The 22697-nt window shown below is 49.5% G+C and overlaps 2 protein-coding genes and 1 pseudogene across 2 annotated transcripts; 1 reads left to right on the top strand and 2 right to left on the bottom strand.

Annotated features, from left to right (window-relative positions):
- The first annotated feature begins 11124 nt into the window (after positions 1 to 11124).
- LOC109751533 (uncharacterized) lies at positions 11125 to 18484 on the top strand. Its single transcript, XM_020310417.4, has 2 exons — positions 11125 to 11307; positions 17597 to 18484. The coding sequence occupies exon 2, from the start codon at positions 17615 to 17617 to the stop codon at positions 18077 to 18079; it is 465 nt and encodes a 154-aa protein (XP_020166006.1). The 5' UTR covers positions 11125 to 11307; positions 17597 to 17614; the 3' UTR covers positions 18080 to 18484.
- LOC109751525 (uncharacterized) lies at positions 13461 to 15252 on the bottom strand (annotated as a pseudogene).
- Positions 18485 to 18846: 362 nt separating the features above from the next.
- On the bottom strand, positions 18847 to 21166 carry LOC109751530 (uncharacterized). Its single transcript, XM_020310416.4, has 7 exons — positions 20947 to 21166; positions 20646 to 20763; positions 20505 to 20548; positions 20180 to 20290; positions 19656 to 19748; positions 19453 to 19571; positions 18847 to 19105 (listed from the first exon to the last, which is right to left on the bottom strand). The coding sequence occupies exons 1-7, from the start codon at positions 21033 to 21035 to the stop codon at positions 18981 to 18983; spliced, it is 699 nt and encodes a 232-aa protein (XP_020166005.1). The 5' UTR covers positions 21036 to 21166; the 3' UTR covers positions 18847 to 18980.
- Between the last annotated feature and the right edge of the window lie 1531 nt (positions 21167 to 22697).

Raw genomic sequence — 22697 nt, 5'->3', positions numbered from 1 at the left:
CTGACTTGGATGACAAATGGCAAGTTGCTTTCTGTCAAGTGGAAGGCCTTCATGGAGTTACTTGAGGTGGAAGATCACGGGCCTGAGACTCCTGTCGGATTCCGCCCTCACCGCAATGCAAACTCCACTCACAAGCAAGCCCTCTGGCCCTACTGTTCTGTGAAGGTTAACCCTGTGACTAAGAAGGAAACCTATGAGCTGTCTACCTTTCTGGACATCCTTCATCGTGTCTTTCGAGAGACTCTCTTCCCTCGCATCGGGAATCTGGATATGGTCCACTCCTATCTCGTGGACATGCTTCTCTTCTGCCAGCATGAGAAGGAAGCAAACACTGGCGAGTCCCTGGACATTTCTCATGTTATGTGGTCTGAACTTCTTACTGCCATTTCTGAGCGCAAGTGCCCAATCTATGGTCCGTTCATCATGCTGCTCATTGAGAAGGCCTGGGCACGTGTCTATCCCAAGGTTATGCTGGAAACTGGAGAATTGGTTTCTCATGAGATCAAGCGTCTGAGGAAGAAGGACAATTGGGGCACCCCAGCTCCTAAATCCGGGGGTCCATCTACCGCTGCTGACATGGAGACCGAGGGCGGGACTGAGGCCGATGATGACGATGAGGACTATGAGCCTTCTGGGACAGAGCCCTCTTGGGCAAAGAAGCTCAAGCGCAAGATGAAGAAGCTCTTCTGCATGGAGTCTCATGGTCAGTACATGACTCATGTGGCTGAGAAGAAGGCCAGGGGCGTCACAAGGAGCTCATGCGTCAGCTGGGTGCGACCGTTGTCAGCGGTTCTGAGGGCCAGATCACTGAGGAGGAGGAGTGGATTCAGCGGCACTGTCCGTGGACCGATTCCGACACCGAGCAGTTTCCGCCTGGGGATGGCAGTGCGGATGACCCTGCCAGGATGTGATGAGAGAGATCCTCAGTTTGCTTTCATCTGGAGCCATAGCAACGCTCTTTTCCCTTTTGGTGTCTCGATGCCAAAGGGGGAGAGAGTTTAGGGATTTGTGCTTTGTGGTGTCGTCGTTTCTCGTCGTTTCTTTGTAGTGTCGTTGTGTTGTTATGTTTTCTCGCCATTTGCTTTGTTTGGTTTTGTGCCAGTGAGACCTAAGTTCCAGACATATGGTGTGAGACATATGCTACCCTATCTTTATCTATGTCTATCTAGTTCTTTAGTAGTACTTTAGTATCTTATGAGTTGCTTGTTTATCCGGTTATATACCCTGCTCTCATGTATCCTTTCCTTAGGTTGTTGGGCTATAAAATATAGGGGGAGTGTTGATCCTAATTTGTGTGTCTTGCATTCCAAAGGCACTACTAACTAGGTGCACACATTCAGGGGGAGCCCGTCTATATTTTGTAGTTCTAAGTATCTTTACGTTCATGTTATATCCTTGTGCAAATCCCTGGTTGTCATCAATCCACCAAAAAGGGGGAGATTGTCGAGGCATATCTCTCTAGACGTAGTTTTGGTGATTGATGACAACATGTTTGCGGACTAATCGTGTGCTTTGAGCTTTTCAGAGATTCATCCTTGGCACGAGGCGTTTTCTTTCCCCTCGGAGTGTTATTCAAGACGGTGTGGCTCTTTCATTTCTATTTTGGTGAACTAGTTCCGTAGGAGTCACCGTACTATCAAGAGGGGGTCCGCTTTGGTAAGGCTAGGGTGGAATCAACATGTACACATCCTTTTCACACCCTCTGAGCCTTTCTCCTTCAATGAAGAGCTCTTTCCCCTCTCTTTGTGCTTCGTCTGGTCCCAGCGGTAGTACCGCTTAGGAGTCACAAGCGGCAGTACCGCTCCGCAGCGGTAGTACCGCCGGTGGGTCCTCAGCCGTAGTACCGCTGCGGTACTAGGCCCCTACCACGTTGATTCGAGGGGGTCGCTTCTCATGTCGGATTCTGCGGCACTAAGCAGCGGCAGTAGAGTGGTAGTGCCGCTCATGAGCGGTAGTACCGCCCTATCACCGCGGCAGTACCGCACTGGGTCCCTTTCTCCCCTACCCTCCAGACTGCACGGCAGTACCGCCTGGGGGAGCGGTAGTACCGCTGAGCACAGCGGTAGTACTGTTGCCTCCTGCGGTAGTACCGCCCTATGCGAGGCTGTTTTGGGGGGGTAACGGTTGGATTGTTCCCCCCACTATATAAGGGGGTCTTCTTCCCAAAGTTGACTTACCTGTGCCCCCAAAAGCTCCATTGTTGCTCCAAGCTCCATTATCTCCTGATCTCTCTCCCTAGCCAATCAAACTTGTTGATTTGCTCAGGATTGGTTGAGAAGGCCCCGATCTACACTTCCACCAAGAGAAATTTGATTCCCCCCACTAATCCCTAGAGGATCTTGTTACTCTTGGGTGCTTGAGCACCCTAGTCGGTTGAGGTCACCGCGGAGCCATAGTCCATTGTGGTGAAGCTTCGTGGTGTCGTTGGGAGCCTCCAATTGAGTTGTGGAGATTGCCCCAACCTTGTTTGTAAAGGTCCGGTCACCGCCTTCAAGGGCACCAATAGTGGAATCACGGCATCTCGCATTGTGTGAGGGCGTGAGGAGAATACGGTGGCCCTAGTCGCTTCTTGGGGAGCATTGTGCCTCCACACCGCTCCAACGGAGACGTACTTCCCCTCAAAAGGAAGGAACTTCGGTAACACATCCTCGTCTTCACCGGCTCCACTCTTGGTTATCTCGTCCCTTTACTTTCGCAAGTTTACTTGTGTTAAACCCCTTGCTTGCTTGTGTGCTTGTTGTTGTTGCATCATATAGGTTGCTCACCTAGTTGCATATCTAGACAACCTACTTTGATGCAAAGTTTAAATTGGTAAAGAAAAGCTAAAAATTGTTAGTTGCCTATTCAACCCCCCTCTAGTCAACTATATCGATCCTTTCACATTGTTTTCTTCCTCTGATTGTGTGTCGATGCTCACATCAGCTCCGTTATGGACTGTCAGATCCTTTGTTGAATTTATTATCCGACAGTGTCCTTCATATTCAATAACCTTGTGAGCCTTTCCGCGGGTATGAAATGCCTTTGGTAAATTGTATCCTCTGCTGTGTCAACCATGCTCTACTTTCGAGCTTGTATTATTTACTCCGAAGTTTGTGGTATAGGTTCCTAAGATGCCCCGATGGGTTGAACCAACGCCTTCCCTAATCTGTGTGAACCCGAAAGATTTGATGGGTCATACTTATCTGGTATTGCACCAGGTAAAACTTTCAACAACTAGTGTCATTTTCAAAACACGAGAAGTGAATGAAAGGTTATGCATTGGAGAATTGGGAGTCGACCTTGAACTTTGTGTTCATGCCCATGGACACAATATAGATCTTATCATTAAAACCTCTCTTAAATTAATTATTTCCTTGGCATAAGTTCATTTATATCTGGGATCTGGCCTTTTGCAATCGTGGTTCCGACCATGTTCTCCTTTAAATATCATTTCTCATGCAAGTTTAAGCCCTTGTCTTCTGCAGAGCAATACCCCAGTCCAACCTCTATTTTGATCTGTCGTCAAGTATTACCCCCTGGTAGCTCGAGATTATCACGGAACTGCATAACCTCTTATGAGTTCTTCATCAAGTACTACATCCTCACTGATTCCAATTTCTCATGGGCTCCGAGTTTTTAAACACTCAAAAACACCGATAACTGAATCGAGTCCGCACTGCGATTAAAACAACTCTTAGTAATCTTCTTTACTTATGAGTTTGTACCCGATCACGTCATTCCTAGCCTGATTGGCTATATCATTATTGTGTTGATTTTAACTGTGCTACTTGGACCTTATTCCCGGAGCACAACTCTCGATGATGAGCTAAGCTTAAGTCGATCTTCCTCGTCATATCATTTCTCCTTGAACAGAAAACTTGAATTCGGGGTTGTGTCGTACCCATGGTTATAATAACCTTTCGCTTCATCATTCCTTAAATTTGATGTCATCGCCGATCAGTTACATCTTCATGAAATCTCTCGACAAATGTTTCTAGAATATCAATCGGATCCATGATGAGAGATATCATCCTTTCCCCCTTGATGATTGTGTTAACATCGACAACATTCTTGCATTTCCGCAACACAAAACTTGTTCTAGTTTTGCGTTGTGCCTTGAGTTCCTTGCTATCCGACTTATGTTATGCTCTGCCTTGAAGTATTACCATCTTTTATGTCAAGAAGGTCGTGAGAATTGCTCCGCCTCTTAAAATTTCTTGGTATAGTGATACTTCTCACCATCACCATTCTTTCTTGGTCCCAATGTTGATTCTAACCAGAATACCAACAAGTGAACGGTGCTGCTTGGATTCTGTACTCCTAGCAACCCTATTTGCATTGGAGCTAATGGTCGACAGTTCATTCTTAGACTATTGGATAATTAATCACCATTCTAACATTGATCGTGCTACCTAAGCCCATATGTCGGGTGCACCTTTCAACCATTTTTAATTGTGTATGATTTCCTCGAGCATACATCATTATATCATTTGATCTGACTAATGATATCTCCTTGTTCACATAATTGTGGAAACCCATCTTTTGGAAGTCTCGATGAATTGTCGTTGAGTTCATCAGCTACCTCCTTATCCCTTCATTTGTTTAATGAAGAGCTCTTGTTTCGAAACTCGCTTCCATAGCACATTTCCCGAGAATCTTACAATGTCGTCTCGTCAATTTGTGTTGCACCTTTCCTTCTCAGGCATCCTGAGTCTGAGGTATCCTGCCACCTATCAGAACTGAATCTCGGTCTGATATGATGGTTGGAACATATTTCCAAGAGTTATAACGATGGTCATTATATGACCAGGTAAGGTGGTGTCATACCTAGCCACCTGGCCGGAGGCCCTATTGTTATAGTTCCCTTTAGCAATGTTATCCATTATTCCATGAGGAAACTGTAAGACTTATTCTACAAGTTGTTCCTGATGAATCCTTCGTGTATCCAAAGTACGACCTTTGCTTGAAGACCATGTGAATGCTATCTCGAAGCATCTCTATGGTACTCTGTTTTTCAACAAGAACATTTGAAGCCCAATGCTAAATGTTTCTTGCTCAATTATCCAAACACCGTTGTATGGGTAATGTCATGAAATTTCTCTCCCCTTACCTAAAAGGTTTTCTTCATTGTATCCTGCCACGGATATCATGCCCCGCTTGTCCTTGGGAAGGATATATCCCTGAAATATGTGTTTAAACACATTTTCCTTTCCATTGTTCTGTTTACTCTGATAATCATATTTTCCTTTCCATTGTTTGGTTTAACCTTTCTTGTGCTATATGATCTAAGCAGTAATATTTTCTTGCTTATGAAAACACCTCGGTGTACCACCTTATCAGTCAGACCCTGTTACTATTGTTGATGACATTCCGGTAACCACCGATGGACGAGAACTTCGCCTATTGGTCCGCCTCGTTTCAACGAGCAGGAGAATGGTTCTCATCGTCCCTCGCCCTTGGTACCGATGTTGTTGCCGACATAACTGACCGGCTATCCTCTGACATGCCTTGCTTGCATGATCGTGCAAGACATCACCGCCTTCCTATTTTTAACCCACATGGTGGGCCCATAACCCACAGTTCCACAGGATCGAAACCTGACTCTCCTGCACCCCCTGTTCCCAAGGTTGTTCCTCGCGTGTGGCCTCATATGTAATTCACGAGCCACCTTCCGAGGGATCATCAAATCTGTTACCGGACGCAATACTTATTCCCGATTGCTTTGAGCCCCTTTCACGCCCTGTTTCAGGCATCGGACGGTTACCTGCTCGCTCGAAACTTCCCATGAAACCTCATTACTTTGCTCTCGATATTTTCTTAAGTTTCAATTTGAGAGTTACTTTCTGCCACCTTCCCCGATGTTATCGACCAGATAGTCAACCTTGTAGAGGTTCGTTCTCCCGGAATAGCCTCCCTCTTTTTATTCTTTCGTAAGTACGATGGAGTTCCCAAAGAAAGGATGCCGACTTCATCATGATGACCTGAAGCAGAGAAATGAAGACATCAACGTAATGAATCGACCGCTTTGAGAAGAGCAACTAAGACCGAGAAGAATCGTTAGAATTTAGTAACCACATCTTTCCCCTTACTCCGCCTCTTAAAATCTCGGGACGAGATTTCTTGTAGTGGAGGAGAATTGTGACGCCCGAATATTTAAGCTACAGTAATTCTCTGCTAATTATGCCACGTCACTTCGATTACTGTTGCTAATCTCGCGTTAGTTCGAATCCGATTCTAATTCAAATCCAAAATCAAGCAAGCAATAAAAGTTTTCAAATATTAAAACTAAAATGTTCGGAGTGAACCAAATATTGCATAGATAATTATGGTGGAGAAACCACACCTTTATAAAATGTTTAAATACTATGAGATGAATAAAGCAGTAGCAAAAATGATTATTTAAATACCTTTTATAATTATTAAAATGTCAAACTAAGTTATTTGGGGTCTAGACTTTTTCTGACTGTGGACTAAGTTGAAATACTAATTTAGATACTAAGTGTATATTTTACTAAAATAAAATGCAACTAAAATAAAATAGGAAAGAATAAATAAAAAGAAAAGAAATAAAACAAAACAAAACAAAAAGGACACCCCCCCGCGCTCGGCCTTGGCCCAGCTGGCAAGCCCACTGGCCACCGGCCCAACCTAGATGGCCCACCTCCCCTGGTCGCTCTCTTCCTCCCCTGTTCATCCGACCGGGGCTCCTCCCCCGCGTCCCCGCCACACCACCTCGTCGGCGCCGTCTCGAGGGGATAAGGGCGACAACCGCGCGCCCTCGATCCCCTCTCCCACTCGGTCCCCGCTCCCCTCACCCTCTCCTCCTCCCTCTCGCCCTTGTGCTCCAGATCCGCCCGCGCCCGAGCGCTGCCATGGCTACGTCGCCGTCGTCCGCATAGCTACGGCCGCCGCCTCGCCTCTCCAACGTGTCCGCTCGCTCCACCTCCGTCGGCTACGCCTCCTCGTCAAGCCGCGCGGCACCGGACGCCCCGGAACGCCGTCCCCGAAGTCGTCTTCCTCCTCCGCACCGCCGTCGCCATCGCCAGAATCCGCCGTCCCCGAGCCTCCCCCGAGCCCGCTGTGCACCCCTACAGGCACAACGTGAGGCCCTCATCTGATTCCCCCTCTTCCCCCGTCGAATCCATCATCGTATGCCTCCACCACCGCGCGCCCGGATCTTAGTGGGAGCTCGTGCTCACCACCACTCCTGCTGTATTCCCCTGCGTGCATCAGCCGTGCCCTCTGGATGCGACCGCCTGCGCGTGGCAGCGCGCCCCTAGCCTCGCCTCCGTGTACCCCGACGCGCCCGGCGCACCCCTGCCCGCTGCTCCCTCGCGTCGTCCATGCACACGCGACACCCGCTCGCCCACCCTCGTGTGCTGCTGCCGCCACTGCTGCTGCCTTTGCTTTGCTGCTGCGCTGCTTTGCTGCTACTTTGCTCCATGCTGCTCTGCTGCTCACTATTGCGGCTGCGTATGCTATCTGCTGCCTTGCTTCTGCGTTATTGTTGCTGCTGCTGATGGCCATGGCCGCGGTGGCTCAGCGCCCATGCGTGCTGACCATGCCAACACAACCGTGGCACAACCACTGGATGTGAGGCCGGCCCTTGCTAATTGGCGTTAGTTAGCTTAGGAATAATTTGCTGATTAATTAGTCTATAGCAAATGACGTGTGGACCACCTTGGTTAAGTAACATTTTATTAAACTAAAGTCAATGACAACCGGGACCCGCTTACACTGTTCATATATTGACTAGTCAATCTTTGACTGGGTCAAACCAACCCCACTGGCCCCACTGTCATACATTGTGGCTAGAATAGCACTAGGTGACAAAGTTATTTTACTGTTTGTGTTCGAAGCATAAATAAATTCCAGAAAATGAGTTAAGACTTTGAAAATTAATATAAAATAATCCGTAACTCGGATGAAAATACTTTATACATGAAAGTTGCTCAGAACGACGAGACGAATCTGGATACGTAGCCTATTCGTCCGCCACACATCCCTAGCATAGAGAACACACAACTTTCCCCCTCCGGTTCATCTGTCCGAAAACGCGAAACACCGGGGATACTTTCCCGGATGTTTCCCCCCTTCGCTGGTACCACCTCCTACCGCGTTAGGGCACACCTAGCACCGCGCATTGTCATGTCTTCCATCGTCATGCTTATGTTTGCATTATATTTATTGTTTCTTCCCTATCTTCTCTCGTTAGACACCGAGACCGACGCCGCTGCTACCCAGTACGACCACGGTGTTGACGACCCCTTCTTGCCAGAGCAACCAGGCAACCCCCCCCTTGATCACCAGATATCGCCTATTCTTCTCTATACTGCTTGCATTAGTGTAGTGTAGCGTGTTACTGCTTTCCGTTAATCCTATTCTGCTGCATAGCCTGTCATTGTTGCTACAGTTGTTACCCTTACCTGCAATCCTAAATGCTTAGTATAGGATGCTAGTATTCCATCTGTGGCCCTACACTCTTGTCCATCTGCCATGCTATACTACTTGTCCGTGATCACTTCAGGAGGTGATCATGGGCATATGATATATACTTTATACTGTTACATTACTTACGATACTGTTCGGAGATGGGGGCTGAAGGGGCAGGTGGCTCCATCCCGTTAGAGGTGGGCCTGGGTTCCCGACGGCCCCCGACTGTTACTTTGTGGCGGAGCGACAGGGCAGGTTGAGACCACCTAGGAGAGAGGTGGGCCTGGCCCTGGTCGGCATTCGCGGATACTTAACACGCTTAACGAGATCTTGGTATTTGATCTGAGTCTGGCCACTGGCCTATACGCACTAACCAACTACGCGGGAACAGTTATGGGCACTCGATGTCGTGGTATCAGCCGAAGCCTTCGTGACGTCAGCGACTGAGCGGCGCGCGCTGGATTGGACTGGAACGCCTACTAGGCTAGGTCTGCTTCCGGCCGCCCACGCAACGTGCAGGTGTACAAGATGGGCCCAGACCCCTGCGCCATAGGATTTAGATCGGCGTGCTGACCTCTCTGTTGTGCCTAGGTGGGGCTGCGACGTGTTGATCTTCCGAGGCCGGGCATGACCCAGGAAAGTGTGTCCGGCCAAATGGGATCGAGCGTGTTGGGTTATGTGGTGCACCCCTGCAGGGAAGTTTATCTATTCGAATAGCCGTGATCTTCGGTAACAGGACGACTTGGAGTTGTACCTTGACCTTATGACAACTAGAACTGGATACTTAATAAAACACACTCTTCTAAGTGCCAGATATAACCCGGTGGTCACTCTCTAACAGGGCAACGAGGAGAGGGTCGCCGGGTAGGATTATGCTATGCGATGCTACTTGGTGAACTTACCATCTACTGTCTTCTACATGCTGCAAGATGGAGGCTGCCAGAAGCGTAGTCTTCGACAGGACTAGCTATCCCCCTCTTATTCTGGCATTCTGCAGTTCAGTCCATCGATATTGCCCCTTTACACAGATACCCATGCATATGTAGTGTAGATCCTTGCTTGCGAGTACTTTGGATGAGTACTCACGATTGCTTTTCTCCCTCTTTTCCCCCTTTCCATTCTACCTGGTTGTCGCAACCAGATGCTGGAGCCTAGGAGCCAGACGCCACCGTCGACGACGACTCCTACTACACCGGAGGTGCCTACTACTACATGCAAGCCGCTGACGACGACCAGGAGTAGTTTAGGAGGATCCCAGGCATGAGGCATGCGCCTCTTTCGATCTGTATCCCAGTTTGTGCTATCCTTCTTAAGGCAAACTTGCTTAACTTATGTCTGTACTCAGATATTGTTGCTTCCGCTGACTCGTCTATGATCGAGCACTTGTATTCGAGCCCTCGAGGCCCCTGGCTTGTATTATGATGCTTGTATGACTTATTTTATTTTTAGAGTTGTGTTGTGATATCTTCCCGTGAGTCCCTGATCTTGATCGTACACGTTTGCGTGTATGATTAGTGTACGATTGAATCGGGGGCGTCACATTACCAACTTATATAAATCATTAGAGAATCACATAGCATTTACCCTAAACACCACACAAATAGTTAGCTAACACACATTGCAGTTTTCCCACCGGTAAAAAATACCTACACTACTCCCCAAAACTGCCACACACCGTACTGTCGCCCCTCCAAAAAAGCATATCCATGACAAAAAATGCCACTCCTAAAATGCCATCCGAGATTGCAACCCTTCAAAATGCCAAACCTCTAAAATGCCACCCCCAGAAAATCAACAGAGGCCGCAAACCCTCCAAAAATGCCACCCCCTAGAACCAAATCTATGTTGAAAATGCACCCTCCAAAACTTAATACAGTTGTGTCGTGACAAAAACTCAGACGCCGCCGATGTCAAATTGACATCGACGCACGACAACAGCCACCGCAACACCGGTCTGACGCAGTCCAGAAGACTACTAGGGTAATGCCTGCTCAACCCCTACCCTCAACAGCAACCTCCTCCCGCGCCACCTTCTCCATCCCTCCCGCCATTACTCTGCCCGCCTCTTCCTCCATGGCCTCGAAGCTTCCGCCGGGGACAACCGCGATTACCCAACAAAACATGAGAATGAACGAAAATCACTCGCTCGCAGACACCTCGACGAGCTACGAACATACCTCAATGCCAGCAACAACGCCGCATGTGCTGGATGAAATCTTGACGCCGACGAGGAGTTCACTTGGTGGGGAATGCGCCGCCGCCACTTACTGGGAATCGATGCGGCCCGAGGGAGCAAACAATGAGGAAGGGAAGGGGAATGGGAAGAAGAAACTGACTTGCGATTGAAAGGGGTGGGTGCGGGAGTTACTGTGCGTCGTGCAGGCGGTGGGTGTAAGGGAGTTCGCTCCAGACCACATTCCAAATGAATTGCTCGGGCAAACTGACGTGGCACATGGCAATGCCTTAAGATTCATCCGCAAGCGACTGATGGATCGATCGTGGTTCGCTGACTCTTGGCTCCTGGGGAACGTTCCCCACCTAACATTTTCGAAGAAAAAAAGTTCCGACAGTAGGCATGTATGGCCAGAACTAGGCTTGGGCATAAAAACCGACCAACCGAAAACTGAACTGAAACCGAGACCGAATTAACCTAAAAAAAAAACTAAATTATGGCCCACGGGTCAGAAAAACTCGAGGTATACCCTAAGCCCGGCAACTACTCGCAAAACACAGTCAGCCATACAGGTCGATCACGGGAGTTTTGACTCTTGAACCCGATTTCGAGCAACCGAGCGGCGAGCGGCGCGGGCGCGGGAGCGGCCAAGGAGTGCGACAGTGCGACCGGCAACCGGCAACCGGCGCGGCTTGCTGTCATCTCGGCGAAGGCGCGCCCAGGTTTGCCTCAACTTCTCGGTCTCAGCGTATAGCGGTCGACCTCGAATGGAATCCCCAGTGGTGTGCGCCTGCTTTCTTTTCTCGGGACATGTATGCGATATGCCACCACGCATTGTACGACGGGACTGGGCGCGTTCTTGGTTCCAGTTCAATCAAGAATGCCAGAGTTACCTCGTCCGCGTTGCGCCTGTGCGCTCTCTTCAGTACCCGCACTCCTCTCACGGCACCTGGAAGGTGTTCGGCGAAATGCCCGAGACGACGGGTCAGATGCCAGGCGGAATTCAGGGCCTGGCCCAGAAGATGCGCCCGAGCCTGTGTGCGGTGTATCTCTCGAGGGCTTTAGGAGAAGTAAGATTGTTGTGGGTTATGTATTCAAGATTTTGTGTTTAAGGTTTATTACTTGTTTGCGTCTCGATGCCTCCTCTGTCCTTGCAAAAGAAATGGCCATCGTGGTATTAAGGGTGATCACAAACTTGTCTTGAGCAGTGAGTTCTCCCTCGAGCGCATCCTTTTTTTTTAAGATCCAGCAATTGCTGGCCTTGCATGATCATCCCCTCACTATCTATGTCATGGTGGCTCCCCGAACAGGCTCTCGAGGCATCTTGCGCCTGCTATCCTCCAAAGCTCAATTGAGTTGGTGATCCTTTGTATAATATGTCGAGTGGATGGGAGCTTCTTTCTGAAAGTGCAGTGGTTCCGTTCCTGCCAGATCTCCCAGCACGCCAACAGCAGCAGAGTTCTGGCGCCCTTCTTCCACTTTGACTCGACGCCCTCGTAGATGTGGTGAGCAACCGCCGTGGAGGAGGCGTTGTGCCAGTCGTCCGTGGGCGCGAAGGAAGAGCAGCCCTGCCATCGTCCTATCTCCGTCCATACCTCATGTGTCTTCGTGCACTCCCAGAAGAGGTGATGAGCAGACTCGAGGTTCCGGACGCACATCTGACAGAAATAATCATTGGCCCAGCCCCGTCGTTGCAATCTGTTGTTGCACCATAGTCTATTCTGGAACATCAGCCAAGCAAACATCTTGATCTTCCCCGGCACCCAAACCCTCCAGATATCTTGATCAAAAGTTGTGGCAGCTCTCCCCACAAACTGCATCGCATAGGCTGATTTTAAAGAGTAGTTTCCTGAGCTTTCCCATTCCCATTTGATCTCATCCGCCACCTCCGCCTGCAGCCCTTCTGTCGCTCCCCTGATGGCTCTATGCATGTTCCGGAAGTCTGGAAGCAGCTCCTGGGCGCAGCCGTGCGCCAGGTCCTTTATCCAAGTGTCAGTGTTCAGTGCTTGCGTGACGGTTCTGTTCTTCCTCCTCGAATGCGTGAACAGCAGAGGGAATTGTTGGGCAAGGGCGGCCGGCCCTGCCCAGGAGGAGTGCCAGAAGGCTGCGGTTGCACCATTTCCGATCTTCACCGTAGTCGCCGCCATGAAGAGCGCTCTGTCCTCCGTGCTGCATGGTGTCTCCAACCCCACCCATGGGCGCTCCGGGTGTTGCCAAGTGATCCACAGCCACCTGAGTCGCAGGGCGCGGCTGAAGCTTTGCAGGTCGTGGATGCCGAGGCCGCCGCACGCCGTCGGCGAGCACACGGACGGCTAGTTGATCTTGTAGTAATCTCTTCGTCTTGTCGCCAGAGGAAGCGCCTCCAGCACTTGTCCACCTCCTTGAACAGCTTCTTTGGTGCCTTCAACACTGTCAGTGCGATCGTCAGCATCACACTAAGCATGCAACGCACCAGCACACGTCTGCTCGAGATCGGCAACAGCTTGCCCTTCCATCCTGCTAGCCGGGCCTTGATCCTATCGATGATGAATTGGAGGTGCACGAGTCGGAGGCGACCTGGTGTCACTGGGAGGCCTAGGTACTTCATCGGAAACACCACGGTGGATCCCCCAAAACCCCCGAGCACCTCCTGAATGTTAAGCTCTTCACATCTAATAGGTGCGAAGATTTTACCGAGTTTATGCAGAGGCCCGTCGTGTTGCCAAAATCGTGCAGGATGCTCATCAGATTGTCCACCTCCTGCCTACTGGGGTTTATGAAGACTACAACGTCGTCGGCGTACAGACTCACTATGAGTTTTAGCTCGCGCCCCGGAATTGGCATTAGGATTTGCTAGTCGACCGCCGCCGTCAGGAGATGGTGCAGGGGATCTATGGCTAAAATGAAGAGGAACGGCGACATGGGTTCACCCTGCCGGAGGCCACGCCGGTGCACTATGGTGTCGCCTGAGATCCCATTGAGCATGTAGGCGGAGGAGGTGGCTATAAGCAGCCAACCCAATCACGGCAGCGCGCGCTAAACCCTAATCTTTGGAGCAGCTCCGGGAGGTATTCCCACGACACCATGTCGAACGCTTTCGCTATGTCGAGTTTCATGAGGAGGGCGGGGGGTTTTCGTCGATGAAGCGCTCGGACACTGTTTTGCACGAAGAGGTAGCTGTCGTGGATGCACTTGGTCCAGAGGAAAGCCGTCTGGGCTGGAGATATGATTGTGTGGATCACCTTCGCAAGCCGAATGAAGAGCACTTTAGAGATCAATTTTGTTACGGAGTGAATGAGACTAATCGGGCGGAAATCAGTGATCTTCATGGCCCCATCTTTTTTGGGTAGTAGGACAACTAGGGCAGTGTTAAGCGACGCGAGATCTCCCCCTGCTGGTGGAATACTGCCATGATATCTAGTTTGATAATTGGCCAACAACATTTGAGGAATGTGCCATTGAAGCCGTCCGGCCCTGCGATTTCTCTTCCCGTGGATGATGCATAGGGTAGCCCGCTGGCTCACTGGTACCGTGGAGGAGTTGCTTGCTTGGCGCGCGCTCTGCCGTGTTGGTGTCACCGTCGTCTTCCTGGTCCTGAGCGGTGTCTTTGCCCGCACCTTGCCTTGCCCGAGCAGCCGACGGAGGGATGTTGGTGAAGAGCTGCCCCGACGCCCCGCTGCCGCTTCCTTTTCCCAGCTGAAGGTGGCACACCTGGTTTGTCACCGCTCTGAGCTGTAGGGAGTGGGTGATCGCCGCCTCGGGGGTGTGACGCGCCAGCGAGAGAGCCGGTCCCATGTCTAGCGGGTCGCCGTTTCCCGCGCTCCCTCCGCTGGCGAAGTTTAGTGGCTTGTCGAGCTTAGCCGCCACCGTGGCATCGAGCTCGGAAGCGCGCGAGTCCGGGCGTGATGGAGGAAGCACGTCTACTGCACCGTCGAAGAAGTCAGCAACCGGGTCCACCCTGGTGGGGGCCTTTGTGGCGTAAGCGGCCTCGGAGGAGCAAGGAGGGAGGCGACAGTGGATGCACCCGGAACGGCAGACGAGTGCCCCGGCCCCTTGCTGCGGCTGGTCGCACGCTGCCCCTTGCTGAGGTTGGCCGCCTGCTGGTTGCCGTGTCCGGCGGAGGAGCGGCGCCCACGCGGCGTGCCCTGGCGGTGGCGCGACACCGGGGTGCGGCTCCTGTGGCGGTTCGAGGAAGAACCCGCCGTCGCCGGCTCCTTGCCGCGCGCCCGACCAAGCAAGGTGTCCTTCCAGGAACGCCGTTGGCCACTGTGGCCGTCGTCTCCGTCATGGCCGCACCTTGGCCTTGTCGAGGGCATGCCCCGACAGCCCGTGGACGCCACACGCACCTGGGAGCGCCCGCGCCGGTCAGGCCCCAGCACCGGCTTGCCGTCCTCCTTGCCATGCACCCAGCCGCCCATGGGTGGGTTCCGCGGGTACGGGCGGTCGTCCTCGTCCTCTTCGGAGGAGGGGATGCCGCTTTGCCTTGAGTGGGATGAGCGCGGAGACAGGGGCGTCCAGTCCTCGATGCGGTCCAGGTGCACCAGGACGTCCCACCTCTTGAGATGCGCGGTGGCGCCACCGCGCGGCTTGGCGGGGAGAAGCCGAACATCTCTTCGACGAGGCCAACCCCCTTGGTGTCCTTCCAGAGCGTGCGCCGCGTGGGGATGTGGGCGAGGTCGGCGACCCATGCCCACATGGCGAAAGTCTTTGTGTCGGCGCGCTCGAACGTGCGGCTATCCAGCCGGTCGATGATCACCTTGTCCCCCAGCGCGTCCGCGGTGCCCTCCAAGGTCTAGAGCATCATGGGCAGCTTCTCAATGACGATGCGCACATGGATCATCTAGGTCTCGAGCAGCGCGTGCATGTCCTCCCTCCAAGGCTCCAGCAGGAATGTGACTTCGTCCACCACCAGCGAGCCACGACGCACGACGAGCTCCTTGTGTGCCGGCAGGTTGAAGTGGATAAAGAAGTCTTCGGGGTTGTGGTTGGTGATGCGGAGGTGGTGCGCGGGGATCTGGAACTCCTTCTCAATGGCCTTGCCGATGGAGTAGGGGCTGACCGCGTGGATCTTGCTCACCGCGGTGACCACGGCGGCATGTTGCTGGAGCAGGAAGAGCTGCTGCTCCATGTCCGGCGAGGAAACGATGACCTTGTGGCTGTTGCGCGGCCGGCGCTGATGGTCGATGTAGGGGGCGTCCGCCGCAGCCATCGCCGCCGGACTGGGGAAAACAAGGCGCTCGCGCACCAGTCGCGGCTCACCCAGCCTCTCCTTCACCGTGCCGCCCCCCGTCGATTCTTCGGGTTCAGCATGCACTCTCTGCCGAAATGCCCGGCCTTCTTGCAAATGATGCAGTGCAGTGGGTCTCTACAATCTATCCGGCGATGGTGGGGTCTGAGGCAATGAAAACAAAGGCCTTTGAATCTGCTTAAGAAGGCCTCGTGCCCGTGGGAGGACCTTTTGCCCCTGCGCTGGCTCCCCGCGCCGACCAGCGGATCTTTGCTTGCGCGCCTGCTCTTGCGGGATTGATAGGTCATCCATCCCTCCTCGTCAATGGCGCCGGAGGAGTGAATGTGCGTGGATGGAGTGACCACGATTGATTTGAGCAAGGGAGGGGGCACAACCATGATGATCTAACGCAGGATTCGCGGCGGCGTATCCCAACGCCAGCCCGCAGAGGAGGACGGGGTGGCTGGAACCTCAGAGGAACCGGGGGACATATCCCGACCAGCGGAAGCACCGCATTGAAGGCTGGCCGGTGGAGACGCGGGATCCCGGAGCTGGGGGCACGGAGGTATGGGCGGAGGCGAGCGCCCGGGTGGGCGGTGGTAGGCGTGCGGTGCCCGCCGCGGCCGGAGTGGCCAGCGGCGCGGTGTGCGGGGAAGCCTAGTCCTACAGCCGAGCGCTACTCCTCCTTTCGTGATTTTAGGGTGTCAAAAACTCAAAATCCATGAAATCCCCTCGAGCGTATCACTTGCAGAATTCTCAAACCTTTCGTTTTCATGGTGGTAATCATTGTTTCTAAATTTGAAAGAGGATTTGTGGTACCGCTTTGATCTAGGGGTCACTTTATTTATGTATTTTTTGAGACTGTTTGCAGAGCACCCAGATATTGCAAGTCAGTGTCCAACAAGTTGTCTGCCTGAATAAAACGTTGTTTTAGTTGGTCTCCTCATCTGAAATAGATTCAGTGAGCTGACAAGCCAAGTAACTGTATGAAAGTAATGATCAAAATAGAGCAATTGTTATGTATCTTTGGATTATATTTCGATTGCGAGCATCTACAGTGGGTTTCCCTGTTGGTGCGTTGAACTCGCTTCTTCCCTTTCCCGTCTCCTGAACAATCTTGGATCGGCTTTGTATTTCCGTTATGCTTCAATGGAAAGGGGTTTAGCCCGGTTAAAAAAAAGTATCTTTGGAAAAACAGTATGTAGTTGGTCTCCTCATCTGAAATAAAACGTTGTTTTAGTTGGTCTCCTCATCTGAAATAGATCCACTGAGCTGACAAGCCAAGTAACTTAATGAAAAAAAATCAAAATAGAGCAATTGTTATGTATCTTTGGAAAAACAATACAGGAGATAGTTCCAGAAGGTTCATTGGATTGCCCAGATATATTACTTCATCCGCAAAAGCCAATCAGTTGCGCCAATCAGTCTGACTGCTTGTAACCACATGTTAGTAGAATTGTTCATCATTTGACCACATTCTAGGCTATGTTGGATTGACTGAAGAGGGTGTCGAAAGAGACTAGGAATAGTCTGTAACTTGCTTCTGCTTAGAGCAGGTCAAGGAATTTCCATGCCACTGTGTAAATCACCTTTCCTCCGACGCTAGCTCTTCAGGTACATTACAAGTGTATCTTTGGCATCTAGTGGTATATAATTCAAAAGTTAAAGCCGTCGAGGAGGCAGATTGCAGACCCTAAGTCTGATATGATGCTTTCAGCAAACACCTGTTGAGTTGTCTTGCAATTTTTTCATGAAATTCGTTGAAAACTCTGCTAATTTCATTTAAACTCTCGTGTTTACTGCAGATCTACTAAAGCAATCACATGGCAACTCTGAAAGATGCAGTAGCACGGAAGCCTATACTGGCAACAATCCGCCTGCTTGTTCCAGCTGGTGCTGCACGTCCTGCACCACCAGTTGGTCCGGCACTCGGTTTTTATAGGCTCAATTTGATGGCATTCTGCAAGGATTTCAATGCAAGGACCCAGAAATACAAGGCAGAAACTCCTATGCAGGTCACGCTAACTGCCTACAAAGATAGCACTTTCGAGTTTGTAGTCAAGTCGCCGTCCGTTTCATGGTTCCTCAAGAAGGCAGCAGGAATTGAGACCGCCAGCACTCGTCCTGGTCACAACGTTGTGTCATCCCTAACACTCCGCCACGTTTATGAGATTGCAAAACTTAAACAAGCTGACCCCTTCTGCAAGCATATGTCGCTCGAGGCGTTGTGCAAATCTATCATTGGCACAGCTAACTCAATGGGCATTGAGATTGTCAAGGATCTCTGAGTGGATTGGCTCGTCTCCAATAGTACCAAGCTCCTACCTTCCTAGGTGACATTTGTGAGCTGTAGTTTCTCATTGATGTGGGAGAAGATGGGAGTTCTTCAATTGTTGATCCTTACTGAGCTCTTCAGCCCAGGCAATATTTTCATTTTCTTCATACCCAGTCTTCAGCTGTTCCTGCTGCAATGTTGATCTCTTCCATGGGAGATATTTCATGGAAAATAATGTTACTTCTGAGCTTGCGCCAGACGAACAATATTATCCATTTCTGTTACCTTGCCAAGTTGCTAGTTGTTTGTTTACTTTTGGTATCATTGTCATTTCTCGTGTAATGGCAATGTATTTGAAACACAAATATGTAATGGTTAATTTTGGCGCTTTTACATGACTTTTACTTGCAACTTTAAATATCTTATCATTCTCAGATCTTTCTCAGTGTAATCAGCAGTTAACTCTGCTAATTCTATTTGATGGAATGAACACCAGCACACGATATCATTGAAAGAGAAGCAGTCATACTCAACAGATATTGCCTTTTTTTTTGGTTAGGCAGCATCAAATAAGCCGAATTCTGAGTGTGGCTTCCAACTAAAGCATATTCCCTCTGTTCAAAATACTTGTTGTGGTTTTAGTTCGAACTTAACTGAAACCATGACAAGTATTTTGGTACAAAGGGAGTACAAGCAATCTTATGTATCGACTAAAATACTTTTTGCATCTTACTGTTCCAAGGGAATGGCCAACACCAGAGTAGGAACTTAGAGTTAGAATTTACAGCCAATTCATGGACGAATCTGAATTGAAAATCTTACCAAAGTAGGAATTAAGATTTGGGATTTACAATCAGCTCAGGGAAATCTGAACCTAAAATCTCGCACAGTAAATTCAAATAAATAGCAACGTATTATTCTTTTATTTCCTCAAGAACAAGGTACTGTAAAGCTATTGAGTATTTAGCTGCTCTTGCTTCCTTGGTTCCACTTTGTGGAGTGCTAATGTTCTTGAGTAGATATGAACCTAAGCCGTCACCTGAGGAAAGACAGTAAGATTAAATCATGAAAACATACTAGCTCAAGAGTCATCAAATTTATATTCACTTTATGGCCATAAAAACAAATATTGGGAAAGTTCTATGGATTTCAAATAAGGCGAATTGGCATTTTGAACTAAATGTCCTCGTGTACTTTGGCATTTTCACCTGGGTACTCTCGACAAAGGCATCTTATAATATGGAAAAGAGAATAAGCAAACCAACCAGCTGGCATGCCTTATATGGGATGCAAAATGTACTACTAAGGGATGACAAATGGCAGTACAAAATGCTTACTTAATAAATGTACGAATGCACAATAATAATGGCTACATACACAGTTTACCTTGGATTGTATATATGGAACCTATCCATCTCTTGTAGATGAACAGGGACCTTGGGTTGTCACCTTGATGTACATCAGAGAGCAAGAGGTTGCAAGATCCAATGGTTCCAAGCTTTGCACTACAAAAGGGATTGAGATGTCTTACTCTAAACAACATAGAAAATGGAGATACTTAAAGATCTGGGTTTGACTTCATCACTTACTTTGCATGCGAAATAGCATTTTGACACAACGCTAATATGCGAACCAATGCTAGATCACGAGCCCTAGTATTTCCATATCTTAACTGACAGCTCCTATTACAGCTTCAACATGGTAAGAATTAGTCATATAAAATATCAAGAGTCTGTATTTTACGTCAATTAAAGAGCTTATAATTTCTTTATTTTGATGGTTGACATCTCAATAACATCTGACCATCCTGAACAGAGTAAAGGTGATCTATAACCAAAGGTTTCAGTAAAACAATTGAAAGCATGTTATGAATGGAATATGCTGAGCTAGGAGACAAAAGGACACCCAGCACACTGTAATGACTTGGTACATACAGTATTAGATATTACCATTATTTATATTAACTACAAATGCTGAAAATCCTCAACTGCGTTTCTTAGAAGAAAAATATCAGAAACAAATCCATCTCATGGTTAAAGTCCAAAAGGAGAATTGTGTAACACATTGTTGTAAGTGTCATTAATGGTCAGCAGAAAGGAAAAAATGATAGCACCTCTCCGAAAAGAAACCGGTAAAATCATCGACAATGACTGCAGCAGGAAAGTCGTCAAGCAGGTGAAATGCAGCGAAGTACTTCCTGATTCCCTCATCGTCTTCAATGTATCTGCAGGCACAGAATGCACAGAACTAAGCATAAATTAGTTATGACTGCATGATATAGCCGAGTCTACCATATCACCATAATTCCAAACATTAAACCGGTCCGAATAAACACTGAAAATGTCACAGTACATAGCATGACCAATACTCTTACTCTTATGGAGTTTAAGCAAGATATTACAAAAGTAAACCAGCATTGTAGGTTCAACACTCCTTACTTGATTTGTATTCTCTGAAGCACGCTCAGGGATGGCTCAACACCCTGGAAGCAAGAGGAAAAGTTGTGGCTTCAGAAATCGGGAACAACCAGCGTATCCAGTTTCACCTCATTAGCTAAACTGGCAGGCAAGAATCCTCACCTGGGACAAGAAGGGGGGGCTGTTCTCCAACCTCCCCTTGCTGCAAATGAACACCACGTGCCGACCGCTCTCCGCCGCACGGTTTATGGCGAACTGGAAAAGGAGCGAGGTCTTCCCGCTGTTACACAGCAGCAAGAAAGGCCACAAAATCGATGCGGCGGGGAGTGAGGTAAGCACGGATCACGGGGATAACGTACTGGATGAAACGCATGGATTTTACGACAGCTTCGGTTTGCTCCGGCGCGCAGGACGGAAAGGAGCTAGTTTCAGCAAGCCGAGGGAAGTTTGGGAGGCGGCATACCAGCACGGAGGGCCCGAGAGGAGGATGATGCCGGCGTCGTCGAACGGAGGTGCGGCGGTGGACGTGCCGGAGAAGAACCTCTCCGCCATTGAAATGTTCGGTAGACGTAGGGATTTAGTCGCCGAAATAAGGAGGAGGCAGCGGTGCCGGTGAGCTGTTCGGTAGAATGGCGCCTCCCGGGTAGCGGAGATAGCGGACAGTTATTCGGGAAATACCCCTTGGCTCTCGGATGCACCAGCACCTCATATGAAAAATTATTTTAGCAATTGCCAAAAAACTCAACAAATTCTGAAACTTTCTGAAAACAAAGTTGACCTTTTGTCGTACTCGTATAAAAAGTTTCGCTAAGTAAAAAAACCCCGTTGATTTCAGGTAAAAGAAATAATCAGGACCAAAAGTATGAACAGTAATGTGAAAACAAACCTGTTGATTTCAGGTAAAAAAAATAATCAGGACCAAAAGTATGAACAGTTATGTGTATATAGTGTTGATTTTGTTTGTTTATTTTTTCGCCCGGAACACCATTTTTCAAGGACACGTCCCTGGAGACGTGTCATGCTTATAGAAGGAAATACGAGAACGGTGTGCATGTATGAAAAAAATAAAACGGCATCTGGACGACTCACTGTCGCTCGACATGTCCACCTGTATTAAAGGACCCAAAACGCCTATCTCTAAATAGTGATGCGGTAGTCTAGTTGCTCTCCTCGTTGTGGATTCGTTGCAACACTACGCTCACCGAGGGGTGGCTCCAGTGAAGACCACGTCATTTTGATGCGCCCAAATGGTCCAGGTGATCAAGATGATACTGATCAAAGTATCTCTATCCACTGCTCTTGGAAGACCACCAGTGAAGCAACTCCTTATCAGGTGCAGGCATCGAGTGCCCAAGCCGGCAAGCCCCCATGACCCCGATACTGCGTGCCAAATCTACCGAGCAAACACACATCCCAACAGGATATGTTGTAGAGACTCGGGCTCCTCAACACAAAAGGGGCAAGCCTGCTGATGTGGTAGGCTTGACGCTGCAATTTGTTAGCAGTACAACAAGTACAACACCTATCCTTCGGGGCTAGCCAAGCAAACATCTTGTAGGTTGAATGTGCCTGCGAAGGACAAACCTGGTCTGCTCCTGATGCCGCCACACGGCCGCCAAAGAGAGCCATGTAGGTCGTCCGCACTGAGAAGCGATGGTCACCCTCCCACACCCATATTAGTGCATCGACCGACCCCTCAAGTGGAATGTTGGTCGTCCACTCTTCCATGTGGAGAAACTCCTGAAGCGCGTCCACATTGAGATTCAGGCTAACAGCCCTCCAGCAACCTCCTCACACCCCTTCTCTCACCGTGCGGGATCGATCTCCCTAGTCTAAACGGAGGCAGATAGGCATGATGTGATGTCGCTGATGTGACCTTCTTGGAGCCACCAATCAATACAAAAGAGAGTGTGACTACCGTCCCTAATGATTGATCTAGTGACGACACTAAAGATCACCAGTGATTATGCGGGCATCTGGATGTTGGAGCCTCACCACGCCTTCTCAGCCACCGCGCGCTGCAACCAAGGTCATCTAGCACACAAGGCTATGTTGAGCATTCTAAGCCATTGGAGATAAAGGTATCGTTGTTGTCATGTCATTTTCTAAATAGGTGAGTAATGCTGCTTTATTTTGCTAACATGTGGTGCTACATGTTACATGCACATCCACAAGCTGCACAATTTTGGTATGCTCTACTAGCAGAGGAGGATA

Source organism: Aegilops tauschii, chromosome 1 (assembly GCF_002575655.3).
Source record: "Aegilops tauschii subsp. strangulata cultivar AL8/78 chromosome 1, Aet v6.0, whole genome shotgun sequence".
NCBI lineage: Eukaryota > Viridiplantae > Streptophyta > Magnoliopsida > Poales > Poaceae > Aegilops > Aegilops tauschii.
The sequence above is the reverse complement of the archived record's forward strand: the minus strand, read 5'-3'. Positions and strand labels throughout refer to the sequence as shown.